Raw genomic sequence first — 21,147 nt, forward strand, 5'->3', positions numbered from 1 at the left:
CCAGAGCACTGGTGTGTGTAGCGATGAATAAATTGACCAGTGTGTAATTCAGTGCTGTGCTGTGTAACACTGGCTTGGAGAACTTAGCTGCTGACTATGAGTGCACTTGAGTTCATAGGACTGAAAAACCAGCCTGCTCTTTAATTGTTAAAAAATTCTTTATGGGGGTAATGAGTCTTGAGCCAGGATTAAAGAATGGGTAGAATTTGGTTTTATTGAGGGATAGGGTGAGAAGGGTGAGGGGAGGAGATGCCTAACAACTTAGTGTGAGCCTTAATACCAAACTATCTACAAGTCCTGTTGCAGGGCTCAAGGCAACCGTCAAGCTGCTGATGGGGCATCTGAAGCAAAGGCAACAGAAATCACTGAAGTATATCAGAGGAAAGAGTTCTGCCACTGGCCATGTCAGTGCCCTCAGAGGAAGCCCAAGTGCTCACCTGGGGTGAGCCTGGTGAAGGACGGCTGTGGGTGCTGCAAAATCTGTGCCAAGCAGCCTGGGGACGCCTGCAATGAGGCAGAGGTGTGTGATCCCCACAAAGGCCTTTACTGTGACTACTCTGTGGACAAGCCTAGGTATGAGACAGGAGTGTGTGCATGTAAGTGGCATGTTTCCATCTTCTTCTTGGCTCCTGGGGCAAGGATGGGGAAGGAGTATCCCTTTCAGCAGTGATGGGATAAAAAAGAAAAAGCTGTTAGTTTGGGAGATCCATTCTAATATCTGGCTAAAAACCAGTGGGCTTTTCAGTTTCTACATAGATGGGCTCCATAGGGCTAAACATCAGTGGGGAAGCTAGGAGAAATGCAGGTATGTTTAGGCACCTCTGAGAGTTTTGTTAAATAATCAATGAGAAGAGTTTATTAATTGCCTTTGCAGTGTGTTTCTTAAACATGAGAAAACCATTTGAAAATGCTTAGAAGATTTAAAAGCACCTTGGAAGTAAATGAATGAATCAAAACATTTTTAGTAAGCATTTTCTACGTGCCAGGGACCATGTTGAGTGTTTTCCTAACACGTCGTTCAACCTAAATTTAACCCTTTGTAATGAAAAAAAAGTTTTTGATCTGGAACTATGATTTCATGAATTTGGAAACTCTCAGCATGGATGCCTCTTCCACTAATGTGAATCAGTAATTGATCTATAACATAGTTCTAGAAAGTTGCTTGGGGTACTGAGACTTGCCTAGTATGCATAGATACTATGTCAGATGATACTTGAATCCACATCTAAGTGACTCTAAGGCCTGCCTTCCGTTCACTGTAACTAATTGCTTGTCTTTTATAATTTAACTAACATAAAAACATGCATGATACAGTGGTTATCAGGAAGACCTGGGTTCATGTTCTGACTTTGATACGTATTGTATAATCATAGACAAATGACCTAACCTTATAATGCTCCAGGTAAGTGAGGTTATGAAATATAGAGAGTTGTCCATCCAAATTTTTGGAGAGATTTCCACACTGGGAGTTCCTACACTTATTAAATCATAATTCTGAGTGAACAAAATGACAAGGAAATGTAGTAAAATTAAATCATACATATACAGCAAAGTTTTACAAAATGCTTCCAACAAGCATTCATCAAGCACCTCCTATGGGCTTGTATGTATAATTATTATTATATTATTATTATAAATATTATAATGACTTTTTAGATAAGAGAACTGAGGAGCTTGTTTATGATCATTATTAGTAAATGTCTGAGGTGGGATCCAAACCCGGATCTCCTGATTCTGAAGCCAGAAGGAGCACTAAACTTGGAGTTAGGAAATATCTGGGTCTCTAAATGAACCTGAGCCTCAGTTTCTTTATCTATAAGATGGGGGCATTATTTGAACCACCTGCTTCAAATGACTGCTATGAGGAAGGTGCTTTGTATACCCTTAAAGCATGAAATGAAATGTGTTGTTATTATAATGATAAAATCATTCAGACATTGGTTTTGTTCTTTGACCTGTGTGCCAAATGAATTAAACTAGTTAATTATATATTACATTTGTATGTGTGACAATCTTGTGTGTTACAAAGCTTGGAGAAGCTACTGCCAAGTGCTATATCTGTTTAAGCCAGGAGATGGCGCCTGAAGCTTGAGCTACACCAGCTCACTACACTGACACACCTCCCCTCCCCTTCCCCTGCCCCTGTCACTACAATGCCTAGACTTAATACACTCTTAGAGCTTGGAATTTGAATTCACATCTAGGACTATAAAACAGTTCCATCAAAATCCTAACATCGATTCCTCATTCCCTTATAGATTCTTGTCCCCTCTTTTTCCCTGTGGAGAAAGAAGCTCCCAAAGGCCATTTTGTAATGATTACTGTCCACTATTCACTGGCTTAGAAATAAAATATTTCCCTACATCACCAGCTTCCATTGCTGACCACAACCATTAACTTCTGCTCATAGTTTGACTCTTGCAAAGGCTATACTTGACCCCTGACCATCTTTTAGGCAAATCAGATGGTTAGCTGGCCTAATGACATTCTAAAGTACCTGCCCATCACAGTCTCCTCCAAGTCTCTTCTCCTTTGAAGAAGACACATATCTAAAGCTAGAGAGAACAATCCAAAGGTCCCAGTCTGGACATTTTAAGGTTCCACCAAAGTGCAACTGACAATTGATTTCCTTTAGGGTTGGCCCTCTCTGAGGCTATGTTTTCACACTTCCAGCTCTTTTAGGGTGCTTAAAAATCCAGAAAATGCAAGGAGAAGACAGGAGACTACTGTTTAGCAGATAGCTGCTTGGGCATTGGAGACAGGGCAGGAGAGCCATTCTTATGCAATTTTTAAAAATCTCTAATTTTCCTCTTGCATGTTTAAGGCATTATAGCAAAAGAGGGTTTGCAATGTAGAATACATAGTAGAGAGTTTTGCACCTGAAAAGACATAGATATATCCTCTCCTATTTTTGAATGGAGGTATAAAATATCACAGCTCATTTCTTCTTTGGTAATTTGGTTATTTTCCACTTTCAGATCTTATAGCTGTAGGATGTGAACTCAATAAGGTGCATTATCACAATGGCCAAGTTTTTCAACCTAATCCCCTATACAAATGCCTTTGTGTGAGTGGTGCCATTGGGTGTACACCCTTATTCATACCAAAGCAAGTAGACAGTCAATGCTCTGGCCTCAAAGGTGGGAAAAAGTCTGACCAATCCTACTGTAGCTTGAGACTGCTGCAACAACAGATATCAGCGAGCTACCAAGCAATGCCAGGTGAGTACAACTAGAGCTATGGCAAATTCCTTTTAAACTCAGCTGACTGTGCCAAAAATGAATGTTTGCTGCCATTTTTCTTACAATTTACCATCCTGGTTTTGCTTTATGTAGCCTGGTGCCTTGTACCCAGTAGATACCCAAGAAATAATTGCTGATTTGATTAATCTAATTTTGCTGTTGATGGTGTGTCCATAGATCTGAGCGTTTACCTTTTATTTCTCTTTACTTTGAGTTCTTGATCACAGATCACTGAGCTGAAAGAAACCATGAGGTGACACCTCATCTAACCCTTTGCCTTCCAGCAGATGAATTGATGAATCATCTGCAAGGGATATTTTGTGATTTTCTTTGGTAAAGCATTTTAGCCTTTAAAATAACACTTTGAATCAAGAAGATTCTTTTGATGTTTCATCTCCCACCCTCTTCTTGAAATTCCTGTCCTTTCATCCTGTCTTTGAATAAAACAATGCTTGGCATCCATGAATCTTCTGGGAAATATTTTCGAGATTTACTTGCACTGCTATGATGTAGTCAATTATTACTATGTCTCAGTGACAAATATCTAAAGATATATTTTCTATGTGATATCAAAAGAAACTGAGATGTACTGTGAATTAAAGATAGACTTGGAATTAGAAGTATTGTTTGATTCTACCTGTTATTATCCTAACCAAAAATACATATATGTGTATGTGAGTATATGTAGACATATATGCATATGTACACACATATATAAGCATATAAAATGTATGTATATTTGCAAATATAGATGTATATGTATTTAATTTTTTGAGAACAAGTCTCCCTATTATAACTAGGCTAGAAGAAGAGCGGCTTCTCAGGGGCCTGATCCCAGTATTGACTAACATGGGAACTTGGACATGTTTCATTTCTGACCTGGGCCATCTTGCTCCTCCTGTGTCCCCTTCACTAAAGGGCTCCTCTTATTATTGTTGGACTCAGTGTGGATGTTTGATCAGTTTTTAGTATACTGCAGCTCAGAATTCTTGAACTCAAACCATCCAGCTGCTTTTACCTCTCTTGAAATGGAGATTACAAGTGTGTACTACTATACTTGGCCCAAATATATTTTTCTGTATAAAACTATTTTGATGCCAAATTAATGTTTCACTTATTTTGAAAATAGGCACAAAATCACTCGCCTATAACGATTATTTATACGTGTGCATGCTTTACTAACCCATCTTTCCCTGCAGAAGGTATATTTATAATCACAGATTTTGATAGAAATTGGCTATTTATAGAAATAAGGAAGGAAACAATCATTTAAATTTAAGTCTACTATGTATCCAGAACTAGTTTGCTAAATACTTTATAAATGTTATCTCAATTGCTCCTCACAACAACTCTGGGAAATAAGTACCATTATTATCCCCATTTACAACTGGGGAAACTAGGGTAAAAAGAGGTTAAAGTAATTTGCCCAGGGTCACTTAGTTATGAATTCGAGGCTTCTTGATGCCAGGCCCAAGACTCTACCCACTGTGCTTCCTAGCTGTTTCATAAACATTATGTCATTTACTCCTCACAACAATCCTGGGAGGTAGGTACTATTGTTATCCCCATTTTGCAGAAGAGAAAACTGAGGCACATAGCAAGTAAGTGATTTGCCCAGGGATACATAACTTGTAAGTGTCTGAGGTTAGATATGAACTTGGGTCCTCCTGCCCCAAGCCCAGATTCTATCTCCTATGCCATCTAATTGTGTACTGATAGGCACTGATGGTCTTTAGACTAAGACTGTGGCATGTTAGGACATAAAGAACCCAGATCCTATACAAATAAATCTCCCAAAAGGCACCAGAAGGAATAATCATAAAGAAAACCAAAATGAAAAGACTATAAACTCCTCTATTCACACAAAAACTCATGACAAAATTGCCAGAAACCTGTGGAGACTCTGAGCAGAGTTAGACAGAAGGCCCAGTGCAACAGACAAGGTCCAACTAGCCTGCACCAGAGCCACAGAAGGAGGCAAAACTAGGTCAGCACCAGGCAGCCCCCACCAAACTATAGCAGGAGTCAGTGCCAGAGAAGACTCTGGGAAGCTCACACTCAAATCAGAACAGGAAAAAGTACCAGGGCATTACCTGGAAAGCAAAGCATTTGAGTTCTTGCAGAGTATCTGCTACTAAAGCGCGTGGTTGCAGTATCAGAGTTACAGCAAGGGACAGAGCCAATTCCAGGTGAAGTGAATGAAATGGAAAAATGATCAAGGCCCAAAACTTAATTGAACTTATAGGAAACTAAGACAAATCCCAGGAACTCCTGTAAAGGGTGTGTATCATCATAGTCACTGCATCTGGGACCAAGCAGGGCCTGCCAGTATCATCCAAGTGTATGAGATGGAGTAGTAATGGATAGAGTGCTGGACCTGGAGTCAGGAAGACTCATCTTCCTGAGTTCAAATCCAGCCTTAGACACTTACTAGCTATGTCATCTTGGGTAACCCTGTTTGTCTCAGTTTCCTCATCTGTAAAATGAGCTGGAGAAAGAAATGGCAAACTGTTCTAGTATCTTTGCAAGAAAATCCCAAATGAGATCATGAAGAGTTGGACACAACTGTAAACAACTGAGCAACAACAAAAGAGTTTGACCCAAGTGGAAAACAAATCGAGAAACTGAAGCTGGAGATATGGGTAAACAGAAGAAAATATTGAACACAATGAAGAAATGGTATAGACCAAGAGAAGTCTCAAAAGAAAACCTGGAAGAAAAGAAAAGCTACACAATAAATCTGATTATAGCATCAGAGAAAAAAATGACCTAGGCACAAGGATTACAGAATACCTAGAAATGAAACCAGATACAAAATGTAATGTTAAATGAAATGAGAGCTAAGGAGGAAAGAATAGAAAAGAGAATTAATAGGTTATAACAGACAGTGGTGAACTTTACCTAAAATCTGGAATCCCTAGAAACTAAAGTGGGTCACAAAGAAAGCAAAGTTAAGACAAGATATACTGAAATAAAATCAAAAGAAGGTGGGGAAAAAAAATCAGGAAATGCAGATACTCTTAAAAGACATTGAGATTATATAACTCAACCTGAGCAAGAATTTTTTTTGAAAGGTTATTAATGGTAATTAGATCTGTACACATCACCAAATATAAGCTAATATCCTGCTTAAGTGCCAAAGTAAAGTATCATAGGGACAAGTATACACATAGTTATGATGTGTTGTATAAAAAGTTTGAGAGACATAGTTTCTGGGTAATTAATCCTTTTATTAATCAAGCTAGCAGATAATAAAAGTGGGTCAGTGAAACTCTCAAATGCCAAAGACCCCTTGTAGAATCCCCTCAATGCTTATATACTCTTGGAAAAGTGGGTGTTCCTGAGCGTGGCAATCAAATCAGATTGGTTAACAAGTAATGAGAGAATGAATATTATAATGAGAGGTGGACTTATTCTAATGAAGATCTGGGGATGTTATTCTGATCACTTAGTCATAGTCAAAGAGACTTACGCATACCCATGTTGGTTATCTAGACAAAAGGGGGAATCTGCTCTTACCCAGACTTGTCAGAATAAAGCATAATGGGTCAAAATTCATCATTTCACCTAAACTGACATTTCTTTACCCTTTGAACAGATCTGAGTTTTCCAGTTCAGTCAGTTTTATCCAAGAGATTTCATCTCATTATGAGCCCTACATCTAAGGCTGTCTAAATAACCTACAGGGGCTCTGATTTCTAAATGAGAAAAAGAAGGGGAAAAAACCTTAGTCCTAATTTAATAACTGGCTATTAATATGGGAAAGAAATAATCATTACTCTCAGTGGAAAGGAAACTATAGCCTGAGATGTGGTGAAGGAGCTAGGCTGCACTTCTTTTGGCTACTCCACCATCTTGACTCTACCTCTCAAAGAGTTTATATCTAAATGAGGCAAGACTATCCATATAAAGGAAGTGGAAGGGGTGGGGAGTGAGAGCTGCAGATGAAGGCAACCAGCAGAGAGGCATGACAAAAGTCTAGAATGCAGCCTGTAGAAGAATGAGACATGGTAGATTTGACTGTCCTCAAATGGAGGCTCTGGGAAGAGCCTTCTAATCAGAGGGAGAGGCTTTAGGGGTGCAGCATACTCCCAATGTTTGAATTCTAAGACTAGAGGGAGCTTCAGGATGAAGAGTTGGGGCACAGTAGAAGTCCAGAATATACCCTAGGGAAGAATGAGACATTCTTGGCCTTGGCATTCTCTTTACGTGGAGTTCCTGGTGAACTTGTCAGTTTCCTTGGTTTCAATTTTCATCTCTATCCAAATAACCTCAGAATTTACATATCCAGCCAGTCTCTCTCCTGAGTACCACCAATTGCCATCTGGACATCACTGTCAGGACATCCCATTGATATCTCAACCTTTACAGAGTTAGAATCAAACCTATTATCTTTCTTCCTCACTACCTTATTTCTGTCAAGGGTTTCATCCTCTTTCATTTTCAAGGTTTGTAACCTTGGAATCATCTTCAACTCATCCTTGTCCCACTCTCTTCACCTTTGTCTTGATTTGATCTCTATCTCTCCCATCAGTTCCCATTTCTCTACTCACATAGGTATCACTGTAATTTGCCTCTTTAATTCACCTTATCACCTCTTACCCAAACTATTGAAATAGACCCTTCTTTAGTCTCCTAGTTTCCAGTCTATTCACTCTTCAATCCATGCTCCATACAGATACCAAACTGTCGTTTTTAAAGTACAAGTCTGACCATAGTACTCATGCTCAAGAAGTTTCTGTGACCCTTTTATCATTTCTAGCATATAATGCAGATTCTTATAACTTTCAAAACTCTTTACAGTCTGGCACTAAGCTATTTTTCCAGTCTCATTTAACATTTCTTTCACTCATGCACTTGAAGTTTCAGCTGGAATAACCTATTTGTTATGGAAATGTGATATAACTACATGCTGAAGAAGTTAGTCCTGTGTGTAAGTGCCTTTTAGGGATATTTGGAAAAGCAACTTTAGTCAGGGGAATGAGTTTTATGTAGGTTTAAAGAATATCTAGTTTCATGAAGGGAACAACCTTAAGAAATCAATCAAGTCAATTAACTTAGAAGTTCATTAACACATCGTAGCTATCTTGCTCTATTAATGCTGGCCCTTAGATGACTAATAGCCCAGTTTGCCTCCTTCACAGTACATTAACATCAATGAAATCATAAGCCATTTAAAGCACATGTTGGTTTCTTATAGTGAATCCAGAGGCTCTTAAAGTCTGTTATTTTTTTTTAATACCCTGAAGGCTTATAATACTACTACTGTCCTTAGGATCCAGGTACTATGGCTGGGTTATCTGGCAGGTTGGGACAGTGGGGTGGTTCCCAACATTTTCCATACCTTTTGACTTTCAGTTAACTTTCTCATATACTTTATTGAATAAAAAAGAAATAATTTCTAGAATTTACTGTAAGTTATTACATATGCTACACTATATTATAAAGCATTTATATAATAATATATGTGATGTGTGATATATACTATATATATAACTATAATATACACATAAGAAATATTCATTCAATAGGATAACAATTATTTACCAGGGGCAGCTAGGTGGTGCAGTGGATAGAGCACCAGGCAGGAGTCAAGAGGACCTGAGTTCAAATCTCACCTCAGACACTTGACACTCACTAGCTGTGTGACCTTGGGCAAGTCACTTAACCCCAATTGCCTCATCCTGGGTCATCTGCAGTCATCCTGATGAATATCTGGTCAGATATTCTGGATTCCGATGGCTCTGGAGGAGAAGTGAGGCTGGTGACCTGCACAGCCCTTCCTCACTCAAAACAAAGTCAAGTGCAAGTCGTGTTATCATTTCTCTGATGGCATGGTCTTCTTCAGCAACGAAGGACAAACCCACACAATTATTTACCAAATTCTTCAATGCTGTTTTGACAAGCTTTTTGTGGGGGTATGTGTCCCCCAGGTAGGGATCCCTTGATATAAGTAAAACACCCTTGTTAACCAGGTCTTTTAGGTACTTCCATATATCTAAGCTCCTTACCTTTGGGTGGAGTCTAAAAACGTCCTATGATTTATAGAGCTCTGCTTTATAGTTAAGTTTTCTGGATAGTGCCAAGAATAGAGCACTGGATTTAGAGTCAGGAAGACCAGCATTCAAATGGTCAAGTCATCTAACCTGTGTCAGTCTCCTTTTCTTCTTCTGTAAAATGGAGGATAATAATAGCACCTATTTCCCAAGGTTATCATGGAAGCCCTTTGCAAATATTAAGGCACTATATAAATGCTAGCTATATTATTATTACTTTCTATATATAAGATATTATGCTGGGTTTTAGGGAAACACAAATATAGAACAGGTCCTGCTCTCAAGGAACCTACTTATAGTGTAATGGAGGATGGGGATTGGGTGGAGGGGAGAGAAACCATGAGTATAAAATTAGTAATATACACTTGGGACCCAGGGTAGGAGCAGTACCAATAGTAAAAAAAAAGCAGTGTTGTAGAGTGTTAAGTGTTAAGATCTCTGAACCTGGGTTCAAATTCAGACTCTGCCACTTATTTTGTAAGTCATATAAGTTCTCAGGGACTCAGTTTCCTCAAATGTAAATGTAAAATGAAAGAGATATATTAGATGATCTCCAGGAACCCTGCCAACTTTAACTTTGTGTGATGTCATTCAATTGAAATCTTAGATTTAGGGATAGTAGATAATTTTAGCTATCAGTCCAACTCCCTCATTTTATAAATGATGAAAATGAGCTCCAGAGAGGTTACCTAATTCAACCGTGGTCACACAAATGATTAAATCATACTTTACCTGGTGTATCATGTTCCGTTCTGGGCACTCTGGTTTAAGGAGGACATTGATCAATCAGAGAATGTCCATAATATCACAACCAGGATTGTGAAAGGTTTGGGACCACATCACAAAAAGGAGCAATTGAAGAAACTGGAGCTATTTTGCTCAGAAGACTCTCAAGGTGGACATTAGTAGATGTTTACAAGTGTTTGAAGGGTGTCATATAGAGGAGCCTCTCAAAGTCCAATGTCATTAAAAAAAATACCTTCAAGGCTTATGGAGTTATGGTCCTTAGGATGAGAATGATTCTGTTTGTATAGTACTGGGGACAATGAAGAAGCAAATTTAGGCTTAATATCAGGAAAGATTTCCCCATAATTAGAAGTACTCAAAAGTATAATAACCTTCCTCAGAAGTAGGGGATTCTCCCTCCTTGGCAGTCTCCAAGCAGACAATGGATGATCACTGCCTGAATTGCTTTGGTAGGGATTCTTTTCATAGATGGGGTGGATCAGATGGTCACTAAGGTCCCATCCAAGTGTCAAACTCTATGTAAAACTTCAGAACTGGGATTCAAATCCAGACATTCTGGGTGACTGGTTAGCTGGGCTTTATGTTACAAAGGGAGTTTAATCTATCTCCCCAAGTTCTGCTTTGATTAACTGAGTTATAGTATTAATGAACCTTGAAAGATTTCAGTCCTTTACACATAAAGACAGACTCACAAAGACACACATTCTTTCTCACATCGGTGTTACGTATTCATATAGTTGGGCAGCTAAGTAGTGCAGTGGATACCGTGCCAGGCCTGGAGTCAGGAAGATTCATTTTCCGGGGTTCAAATCTGGTCACACTAGCTGTGTGACCCTGGGCAAGTCATGTAACTGTGTTTGCCTCAGTGTTCTCATCTGTAAAAAGCTGGAGAAGGAAATGTCAAAACCATTCCAGTGTCTTTGCCAAGAAAATTTGGATGCAATTGAAAAAAATGACCGACCATCATACACGTGTATGCATATATGAACATACACATAGGCATACATGCCATACCCACATATATGTGTATGTATAAACACCCACATACACACCCACACATGTGTATGTATAAACACACATATATACCATACCCACATATATATGTGTGTATATGTACAGACATATACATATATACTCGTGCACATATATGTATATGTATGCATAAACACATGTATATACATACACACCCACATATATGTGTGTATGTATATATAAATACACACACACACACACATGCACACACACTTAATTCCAGATGGCCTGCGTTTAGAATCTAGCTTCTACTTGGTCAGCGTAAAATTACGCAATGACATAATGCTTGCTGCCTTTTTAGTGCTTACAAGTGCTAAGCTTTTTTCTTTTTTAAACTGCTCTTCCAAATTTCTTGCTTTTAAAAATCGAATATTTTGTTAATCAGATTTCTAAACTGCATCTCCTGGCTTAATTTTAAGTGATGAGATGCACTGGATTTGCAACAACTTACCTTCCCTCTATTTATTGCAGATGTGCCAGGCTTTTACTCTCCCTCCTGCATTGAGGTCTTTAAACTGCTGTCTACCTTTCAGGTACCCATATTTCTGCCCCCTCTCCATCATCTATATACATATTTCAAATGCTACTATTGTACAATCCACAGATACGTATTTTTTTTTTGTTCAATATAGTATATAATTCAAAACAGCTGATGTTTCTCAGCTGACTAGAAGTAAAAGTTCTTTTTTCTTTCAAATTGACATTTTGTCATATTGTGTCAGAATTTTTCACAGAACAGTTAAACGCAGGTTTTAAAATATTAATATTTTCCTATTCTCTTTAATGATGGGAAATTGATTAAAGAAATACTTTGGAATCTCTGAGAATAACAACATGTAACTTGTTCAGACTTAATGAGCTTGACTTTGTGCTCTGCGTGAGTCAGTCTGGACTGACACAGAAGCTTCCACTAGCTTTACTTGGGGATGGAAGAAGTATGATGTCTCCTGCTCCCCACTCAGAACAAAGCTAAGTCAGATCCAACCAGAAGCAGCTAATGGAGGCTGCACAATAGCCCTGCACAGTTGGAATGGGAGAATTTGACTGAATTAGAGGTCCGGGGTTTAGGACTGAATATCGAGGCTTTTGTGTGTCAGAGTAGAAGACTATTTTCTCAGTCTTTAGTCAGTTTTAAAAGCAGAAGTCATTTTGCTCCCAAAGTATTGGAATATCTTCTAACAAATTCACACAACAAGGCACAAATTAGGGAGAAATACTGTGCTTCAAGATTAGTTGTCTTGGACCATAAAATATTTTCATACATAGATCATGAAATTTCCTATTAAGCTTATATCATTCTGATTAACATCTTGCTTCTCCATAATTAACATCTATTTTTTATTGTTGTTGTTTTGTTAGAGATCAACTCAGGAAGGAAGAAAGGATTGTACGTGTAGGTAGTATGTGTAGGAGAAACAAGCTACAGATCAGAATATAGCCAGGTTCAATAGCTGGAGGATACTCTAGATTCAGGGGTGGGGAACCCGCAGCCTCAAAGCTACTTGTAGCCTTCTAAGTCCTTGGATGTGGCCTTTTGACTAAATCCAAATTTTACAGAACAAATCCATTGTTCTGTGAAGTTTGGATTCAGTCAAAGGGTCCTACTTGACTCTAGATAGAAGGAAGCATAAATTAAGTGGAAAAAAGCTTGCAATGTTACCTCAAAGGTTATTTTTTAAAGATCAAGATAACATTCCTATTCATAAAAGAAATCAGTATCTTGAAATTTAATCTGAGAATTTTGGGAGTAGGATAAAGGAAAATAGAGCTACTTTTCCAAAATGTAAGCTAATATGGGATTTTATTTTGGTAAATCAATAATTAAAATAGAACTGGAAATCAATGACTGGCAGTCTTTTTTCTCCTTTCTATTCCAGTTTATAAGAATCTCCCACTTTTCTGGAAGAGGAAGTGCCTTGTGCAGGCTACAACATGGACGCCTTGTTCTAGAACATGTGGGCTAGGAATATCCAATAGGGTGACCAATGAAAATAGTCACTGTGAAATGAGGAAAGAGAAAAGACTATGTTATATTCAGCCTTGTGACAATAACATATTAAAAGCTGTGAAGGTAAGATTTGACTTGAAGAGAAGCACATTTTGTGGTCCTACGGATAAATGACCATAGGTAGTTAGGGTCTGAACTGGAAAGGACCTTAGAGATCACCTTTCCCCTGTTTCATTTTTACAGATAAGGAAACTGAGGCCAGGAGAAGTAATGTGACTTGCCCAAGATCATACAGACATTTAACAGCAGAGCTGGGATTTGAATTGTCTCTTCCATCTATTTTCTAATTACTCTCTCCCCAAGTACACCTTCCCCTCCTTCTCCCCTCCTTCTCCCCTCCTGCCTCCCTCTCTCTGCCCCACCTCCAAGTAGTTAAGTAAAACCCTTTTCCTTTCCCCCTCAACTTTTGCTAGTTTTAAAATTTTCATTTTCTGTGCCTTTTTAAAAAGGATTTATTTACCTTGTTCTTTATTCTCTCTCCTCAGTCTATTCCATATTATTCCTTAATTCAAGTCCCTTATATTTATTCTTTTAGTTATTTTTCTTTTGTTTTCTTTTAGTTTCTGTATTCCTCATGGAATTAAAGCTTCCAGGGTACCTATTCTGAGTTTCCTCTTCTAAAGAGTTATTACATTGTAGATGTTGTCCCCTGGCTGGGTGGCTGGCCCTTTTTTTTCTGGTGATAGTAAGTATAAGAGAAATATTGCCATTTGGTAGGAATTTTCCCATGTCCCTGACTATACAGTTCATTATCACTCTGCTTTCCCTGATCATTTTTCTTCCATATGTAATGAAATGAGTCCCTGTCCTCCTACTCTTCTGGGTGCCACTTGCCCCTCTGGATTTTCCTTCTCTGGAAGTAGGAGCAGTCTCTCTAAGCACTAAATCTCTGCAGATTAAATCCATTGTAAACCCCTCCAACTCCATTTGGAGAGTACCTCTCTTCATGGGGAAGTTCTTCAGAGGGAACCCTTATCTCACTATTGAAAGAACATTTCTCCATGTTTTTCCTATTTCAAAAGTTTCCTCCCCTTCAAAATGGAAGGGAACAAGCATTTATTATATGCCTATATGACAGGCATTTATATTAAGTACTTTACAGATAATATCTCATTTGATCTTCACAACAGTTCTTGGGGTGGTTATTATTATCCTCATTTTACAGTTGAGGAAACTGAGGCAGACAGGTTAAGGGACTTGCCAAGGGTCAATCAGATCTTTCTGACCCTAGGTCCTGCTCTCTATCGCCTGTGCAGCCTGGCTTTGTGTTTTCTTTTGCCTTCTCAGCCATTCTCCTATGGGCCCTCTGCTTCCTGAACGACTACAGGAGTTACTACTTTCTCTTCAGAGTTTGTCATTGACTTGATTAGGTCACCTCACAAGCATGTTCTCCTCTATCTTTTTTCTTTCCTTTTCTGTTTTATGTGCTATGTTCTATAGTTTAGTTTCAGGCAAAAAAACCAAAAGATTTTTGTTTTGATTCACCCGTAGGCAGGGTGTGGTAAGGTCTAGGTCATGCTTTAGTCTTGTTCCCCCACCATCACTTGTACTTCTGATTTCATCCTTGTCTTGACCTTTTAGAAAGAAATCTTTTAATATTTGTTATTTTCTTGTGGTTAAACCTTATAAGTGTCTTCCTTTTTCTAGTTTTTATTCCTCCTTCCTCCACTAGCGAGGAGTACCTTCTTTTGCTGCTTTGTTGACCTTTTTGTGTTTCTTTTTTATTGAATATTTATCTTTTTTTTATCGGACTGGCTATGTCACCTACTGGAGAGGGGGAATGGCAACTTGGACTCCTTTGTTCTGTGGGACAATATTTCATTTCCTCCATTGATTTCTATTAGGTGCAGAATAGGCTTGTGTTATTCAGATCTTTCCTTTACATTTGAATGTCTTTGTCCTGGTCATTCATATTTGTTGTTATTGGAATTATTAAATTTAACCATTATGTCTTGGAGTTTGCAGCATGAATTTCCCCCTCCCCCTGCCGCCCCAACGTGGGGGTAGTCTGTGGAGTCTTTTGATTAGTACTTTGTTTTCTGTGTTCCAAAGTTCTGGGCAGTTTTCTTGTATTATTTCTTACATTATGGTGTTCAGGTTTTTTAACTTGTGCGTTCTGGAAGATTTATAATCCTTAAATTGTCTCTATCTTGGAAGATCAATGTTGTGTTTGTATAGAGATCAATTTTTCTTTTTTTTCTTTTTTTGTCTCTCAGGTTCTTTGGTGAGGTTGGCCAATATGAATCCAAGTTTTTTTATTGAGCCAATTATTTCTACTGTGTAGGTCAGAAATTCTCTTTCACTATTCTTTCTCTCAAGTTTTTTCAGGAACATCCTGTTTGTGATTCTATCTTTCTTGAAAATTCACAGTACCTTCTGCCTTATGTGGTGTTGATTCTTTTTTCTATCTTATATTCATTCGTAGATGTCTGTTCTCCTTTAAATGGTCTAGATCCTATCTTCCACTGCTAACAGTATCTTCTCTGTTAATCTGCTTGTGCTCAAGATCTTTGAGTTTTCTTCCTGATGAGATTACGATAATTTCAGTTCTTTTCCCTCTTATATTAACCCTATTGCTCACTTTCTGACTCTTTCACCTTTGATGGTTAAGTTTCCCTGGAGACAGATCTTTAAAACTGTCTCAGGCTCCTCCTACCCTGGCAATTCATATTTTAGTGGTCTCACTCTCTGCCTCCAGTTCTGAGGGAATAAAAGTGGGCACAATGGATGCTAGTCCCCTTTTCTTTAGGGTTGGTGGGTCCATATACATGCTGCTATCCTACCCTAGCTCCCTATTTTCTTTAGTTCTGTGGCTAAGGATTATAGTTAACATAGACAGCTGCCACACTACAGATCCAGCCAGAAGGAGTTTGTATCTTTGGTTTTCCACAGTGGGGTGGAATGGAGTTCTCAGTCCATGGGTCACCTGGTATTACCCTGATGAGCACAGTGGCTGATGAGGGAGTACTAAATGAGCCTATAAGAGATTAGCCTTCTCTGCATATCAAGTTGTTACCTTGTTAAATTTCTTGATGAAGACAAGATGAATTATCTTCTGTGCATGGGAGAGGTTTGAGAGGTAATGAAAATCAGAGAAATTATCTAGTCCTCTATCTTGTTGGTCACTTGACCTGGAAGTCACCCTATTTAACCTCTCTATAGACTCCTCCACTCTCCTTGCCCCCATATTTTCTCTTCCATTGGTATCTTATGGTGCTATTTTCTCTCAGCTTTTTTGTCTGGATCATTATAGAGTTTCTTTCTTTCTTAACATGGCTATATTTTCCAGGGATCTGTCTTTGGTCATATATTCTTTTCCAACATTCTCTTCAATGATGATCTTAACTGCTTCCCAGTTGGGAGACCATGGGGCCCAAGTATCATTATTAGATGTATGACAAATGTGTGCATATATACATGTATTTCCTAATCTTTTCAATGTAGGAACTCATTCCGCACTACCAACCATTGGGTGTACCATAGGCATCTCAAATTCAGCATATCCAAAACAGAATTTTATTACCTTCCCCTATATTACAACTCTTTCCCCAGCTTATTTTTTCTGTTGAGATCACCAATTTGTCAATCTGAAAAGTTCATTGAGTTATTCTTCATCTTCTTTCCTGCACCCCCTCTTGCATTTATCCTTTTGATCTTACTAGAAAGACCTACCTAGTTAACTACCCTAGTTTAGGAATTCACCACTTCACTTGGACTACTGTATAGACAGAATTGGATTCCATGTGTCTATCTCTTTGTCCAATCCTTCCTTCATAGTTAACATAATTTCCCTAAAGCACCCACCCCAGTTAAAAAATCTAAAGGATAAGAGACCCCCTTAACCCTGCATTTAAAGCTGCACAATCTGTTTCCAGTATACTGTTTTGGGATCATTTCATTCTTTTTTCTCTCCCTTCTAACGTGCTTTTTTTGTTCCTGGACTCTGAATCCAATATTCAATCTCCTTTCTTGTCCTTGTCTCCTTATAAGCTTCAGTTTAGGTGCCACCATGGTCTTCCTGATCCCTCCCTTACCCTTATTTTTCTCTCTTCTCCAATTGCTTTGTATTATTTCTGTACAGACTGACATGGTGCATCTTTCCAGAAGAATATACGCATTTTAAAGGAAGAAGCCGTTTTTTGTTTTTTTATCCTCAGCACCTAGCATATGAGTTGAAACTGAATAAATGATGACTTGAATTATACTAATTGGGGTATTACAGTTTTAGAATGAAGAAATAGGGCAGGACCCCAGATCCTAAGTGATAGATCACTGTAGGAAGAGAAAAAAAGGGACCATTCAAATTGTTTCTAAAGCTAGTACAAACATTCTTGGAACAAAGGATGTTAGAATTCGAGAGAAGACTCAGTTAATCCCTCATCTACAAGTAAAGCTAATGACTTACTCAAGCTGTTATTTGGTGACAAGGTCAGGCAGATCTACAATAAAGAGCAACCTACTCAGTTCACTACCACACTACTCCTCTTAACATTCATTCATTCCTTATTCACCAAACATTAAGCACCTACTATGTACAATGTACTATGTTTTTTTATTACCAATAACTAAACTGCAGCTAAGTGGTGTAGTGGATAAGAGTGCCAGATCTCAGGTCAGAAATCCTCCTCTTTCTGAGTTCAAATCAGGCCTCAGACACTTACTAGCTGTGTGATCTTGGGCAAGTCACTTAACCCTGGTTGTCTCAGTTCCTTATTTGTAAAATGAGCTGGAGAAGGAAATGACAAACTATTCTAGTACCTCTGCCAAGAAAACCCCAAATGGGGCCATGAAGAGTTGGACATGACTGAAACAATTAAACAACAAAAACTTTAAACTACTATTTATGCATACACACACACACACATATATGCATATGTATATAAATAGCATTGTTTTTCTAAATTTGCATCCTCCTTGCATTCAAAATTTTAAAATTTCCTTTTATTTTCTACTTTATTTTTTAGATACCAAAAGGAAAAACATGCCAGCCTACTTTTCAACTTTCTAAAGGAGAGAAACTTTCCTTTTCTGGGTGCTCAAGTACTCAGAGCTACAAACCAACTTTCTGTGGAAAATGCTTAGATAAGAGATGCTGCATTCCTAATAAGTCTAAGATGATTACCATACAATTTGACTGCCCAAATGAAGGGTCATTTAAGTGGAAGATGATGTGGATCACCTCTTGTGTATGTCAGAAAACCTGCAGAGATCCAGGAGATATCTTTTCTGAGCTAAAGATTCTATAAAGAGTTTTAATTAAAAATGGCAGTAAATATTAAACATTAGTTTTAGTCTAAGCATAATCTTTACTACACCAAATAATCCTTCCAATAATTTGAGTGGCTAAAAAAAAGTGGAAAAAAATGCATTAATGATGAAAAGAGTAAGGAAAGATATGTCTAGTCATATTTAAATATCTGATTTGAATTTTTGGAAGTTCTTTTAAACAAATATGGAACTGACTCTGAAAAGCAAGACACTTATGTCCTAAAATGCGTACCATAATTAAATATCAGAACAAGATTTGATCCTACATTTGGCAATTCTATAAAGACAAAATACAGCCAATTATTTGTATTTGATGCTTTCTACAAAAGCAAGTGGACATACTATTAAAAAAAATACATTAATTAAAAAAGCCTAAGAATGACTGGCCCCCCAGACTGTACCTTGATCCCTTAACTGAGGGGTTATAATGTACTGCCTTTTGCAAATAATTTTTACTCTTTTAATTTTTGTGTAGAAATAAAGCTATAGAATTACAAAAGTAAATTTCTTCATAGTTCTCACTACTCTAGCCATTTTTTGGCTATCATCCACCATTTTTAATTCACAAAACTTTTCTCTTCCATATCTCATTAAAGGATGGAAAAAAGTTTTTGACATAAATAAGGTAGGAAAAAAAGTCTAATGATTTATTTAAATTGATTTACTAGTAGAAGAATAAGAACAAAAATCAATCCTTTGCTAAAAAAGAGAGTGAAGTATTAGTCTTGAATTATCAGTGAAATTTTTGCACAGTCATGCTACAAATGAACATAATTTAAGCATTTCAAATTACAGTAATTTTGTAGTATTTATTTCACTTGCTTACTACAAGGTCCAGGAGATGTTGAGCCTGGAAAAGTCCTGTACTTTTGTATAGACTTTATTGTGCAAAGCAATTATAAATAATAGAACTTTATAAATCAGGCACATTTACCACTATAAAATCAATCTGGTTGCATAACAAAATCACATATTTTAAAATAATTTTGAATGAGAAATAAAAAGTTGATTTCATCTCCAATTGCTATAGCAAAATCAACATCAACGTATATTTTTATAAACTACTCCTAGTATATCAGATCAGTTTTAAAAGGGATTGGAGTACTTATACAGTATTTCAAAATAAAGATGAATGGTACATACACAAAAAAATATACACACATCAGCCTCTTTATTAGTGTATAACTCCTGAATAGCAGGTTATAAAAAGGCAAACAGATCTCCTATTTCTCATAAATCTTTAAAAAACATGGTTCTTATAAAGGCACAATGGTTGTATATATGGTTCATAGGTTGCACTGATTCCAAATGTGGTATGGCATATCTCCATCAAACTGTCTTAAAGGAAAACTATTCTCCTAGACAGCACTGCTGCCTCTGCTACTTTGAAGAAAATCAATGAAGATGTCTGGAGTGATAAAAAAACAAGCAAAATTTTCTGAGTGATAGAACAAAAATTAAAAAGTCAACCATCAGGAAACCAAAAAAATTTCTAATTGTAAATAAAAGCTTGTGAGTGTGTTTTTACATAGCTATATTTAGTCTCAGTGGATCATGCATAGGCATGCCTTTTGTGACATCTAATTCATTATAGCTCTCTATAAGAGATGACAAAGATGATACAGCTTCTGTAAAACAACTTTCCTCCATTCCATCAGCCTGTAGATAGTGATGAAGATGAGCCTACAAAAAAAAAACCCAACAAGTTTAACTTGATCACTTTGACAATTTATTCATTCAACAAACATGTACTAAGTATCTACTGTGAATAAAGCCTTGTGCTAGGATCTAGAGAAGTTCCAATTCTTACGAAGATTACAATAAAGTTGGGGGATAAGGCATAAACACAGATGGATTATAACATATAAGATTACAGAAGTGTGTTACAAATGTACAAAATCAAGTACTATGTACAGTGGAAGGCTGTTACTGATCAGAGATCAGGGACTGCTTAATAGCAAAGGCATTTGAATTGAGTTTAGAGAATGATTAGGAATTCAAAAGGTAAAGGGGCTAAAGGTAATAAAAATGCACTATATCTGTGTAAGAATCAGAAGCACACATAAAAAAAGCAAATTTGATCACGGACTTAGTGGGAGGGAACTGAAGAGTAGAGTTTAGCCCTAGAATGTTAAAATTTATTCAAAAGGAATAGAACAAGGGTTGGAGGGTAAAGTAGCATGATATATTAGCATACACTCACATAAAGAAATTCAGGAAACTGAGGGGGAAAAACATGGTTTATAGTATATTACTGAGGATTAAGAGATACAGAACTACCTTAGCCACCTTAAGCCTCAGTTTTCTCATCTCTAAAACTGGAGCACCATCCATCACAGGCTTGCCAAGAGGTTCAAATGAGATTTTATATATATATATATATATATATATATATATATATGCATATATATACACACATATAAAGTCCTTTGTAAACTTTAAAGTGAATATATGATGGCAATTGTTATTATTGTTATTACAGAGACAGAAATGATATTATGGGTGATATGCTCAAACCACCTAGACAAGAAGAAATTAGATGATGAATTTCAGAAATTGATCACAAACCTGGCACAAGTTTATTCTAGGTTAATGAGATAGGGAGGTGGAAAAGCTTTGTGAATTAAGAAGATAGTGATAGATGGTAATATGCAAAGACCATTCATACAGAAAATATAATAATGTGGGACTGTTACTATGTCAACAATTACTGGCATCCTCTGCCAAAAGCTGAAGAACTGAAAAAATCTGTGATTTGACTTCATGATAATTGCATCCTTCAAAAAGCAATGAA

General features: G+C 37.3%; 2 protein-coding genes across 2 annotated transcripts in view; one reads left to right on the plus strand and one right to left on the minus strand.

The window, feature by feature from the left end:
• Window positions 1–283: 283 nt before the first annotated feature.
• CCN6 (cellular communication network factor 6) lies at window positions 284–19,432 on the plus strand (the record flags this gene model as incomplete). The annotated part of the gene is made up of 4 exons (XM_072638086.1): window positions 284–596; window positions 2,979–3,221; window positions 12,955–13,148; window positions 18,050–19,432. Coding segments are annotated over 4 exons (1,032 nt in total), but the record flags the coding sequence as incomplete, so codon positions are not given.
• The window catches only part of TUBE1 (tubulin epsilon 1), a 32,673-nt gene continuing 30,668 nt past the window's right edge, over window positions 19,143–21,147 (minus strand). Inside the window, exon 12 of the mRNA XM_072643070.1 lies at window positions 19,143–20,036. Within this exon, the coding sequence (XP_072499171.1) occupies window positions 19,878–20,036 (159 nt within the window). The 3' untranslated portion in view covers window positions 19,143–19,877. The remainder of the gene's footprint in view (window positions 20,037–21,147) is intronic.

Source organism: Notamacropus eugenii, chromosome 2, assembly GCF_028372415.1.
Source record: "Notamacropus eugenii isolate mMacEug1 chromosome 2, mMacEug1.pri_v2, whole genome shotgun sequence".
Classification (NCBI taxonomy): Eukaryota; Metazoa; Chordata; class Mammalia; order Diprotodontia; family Macropodidae; genus Notamacropus; species Notamacropus eugenii.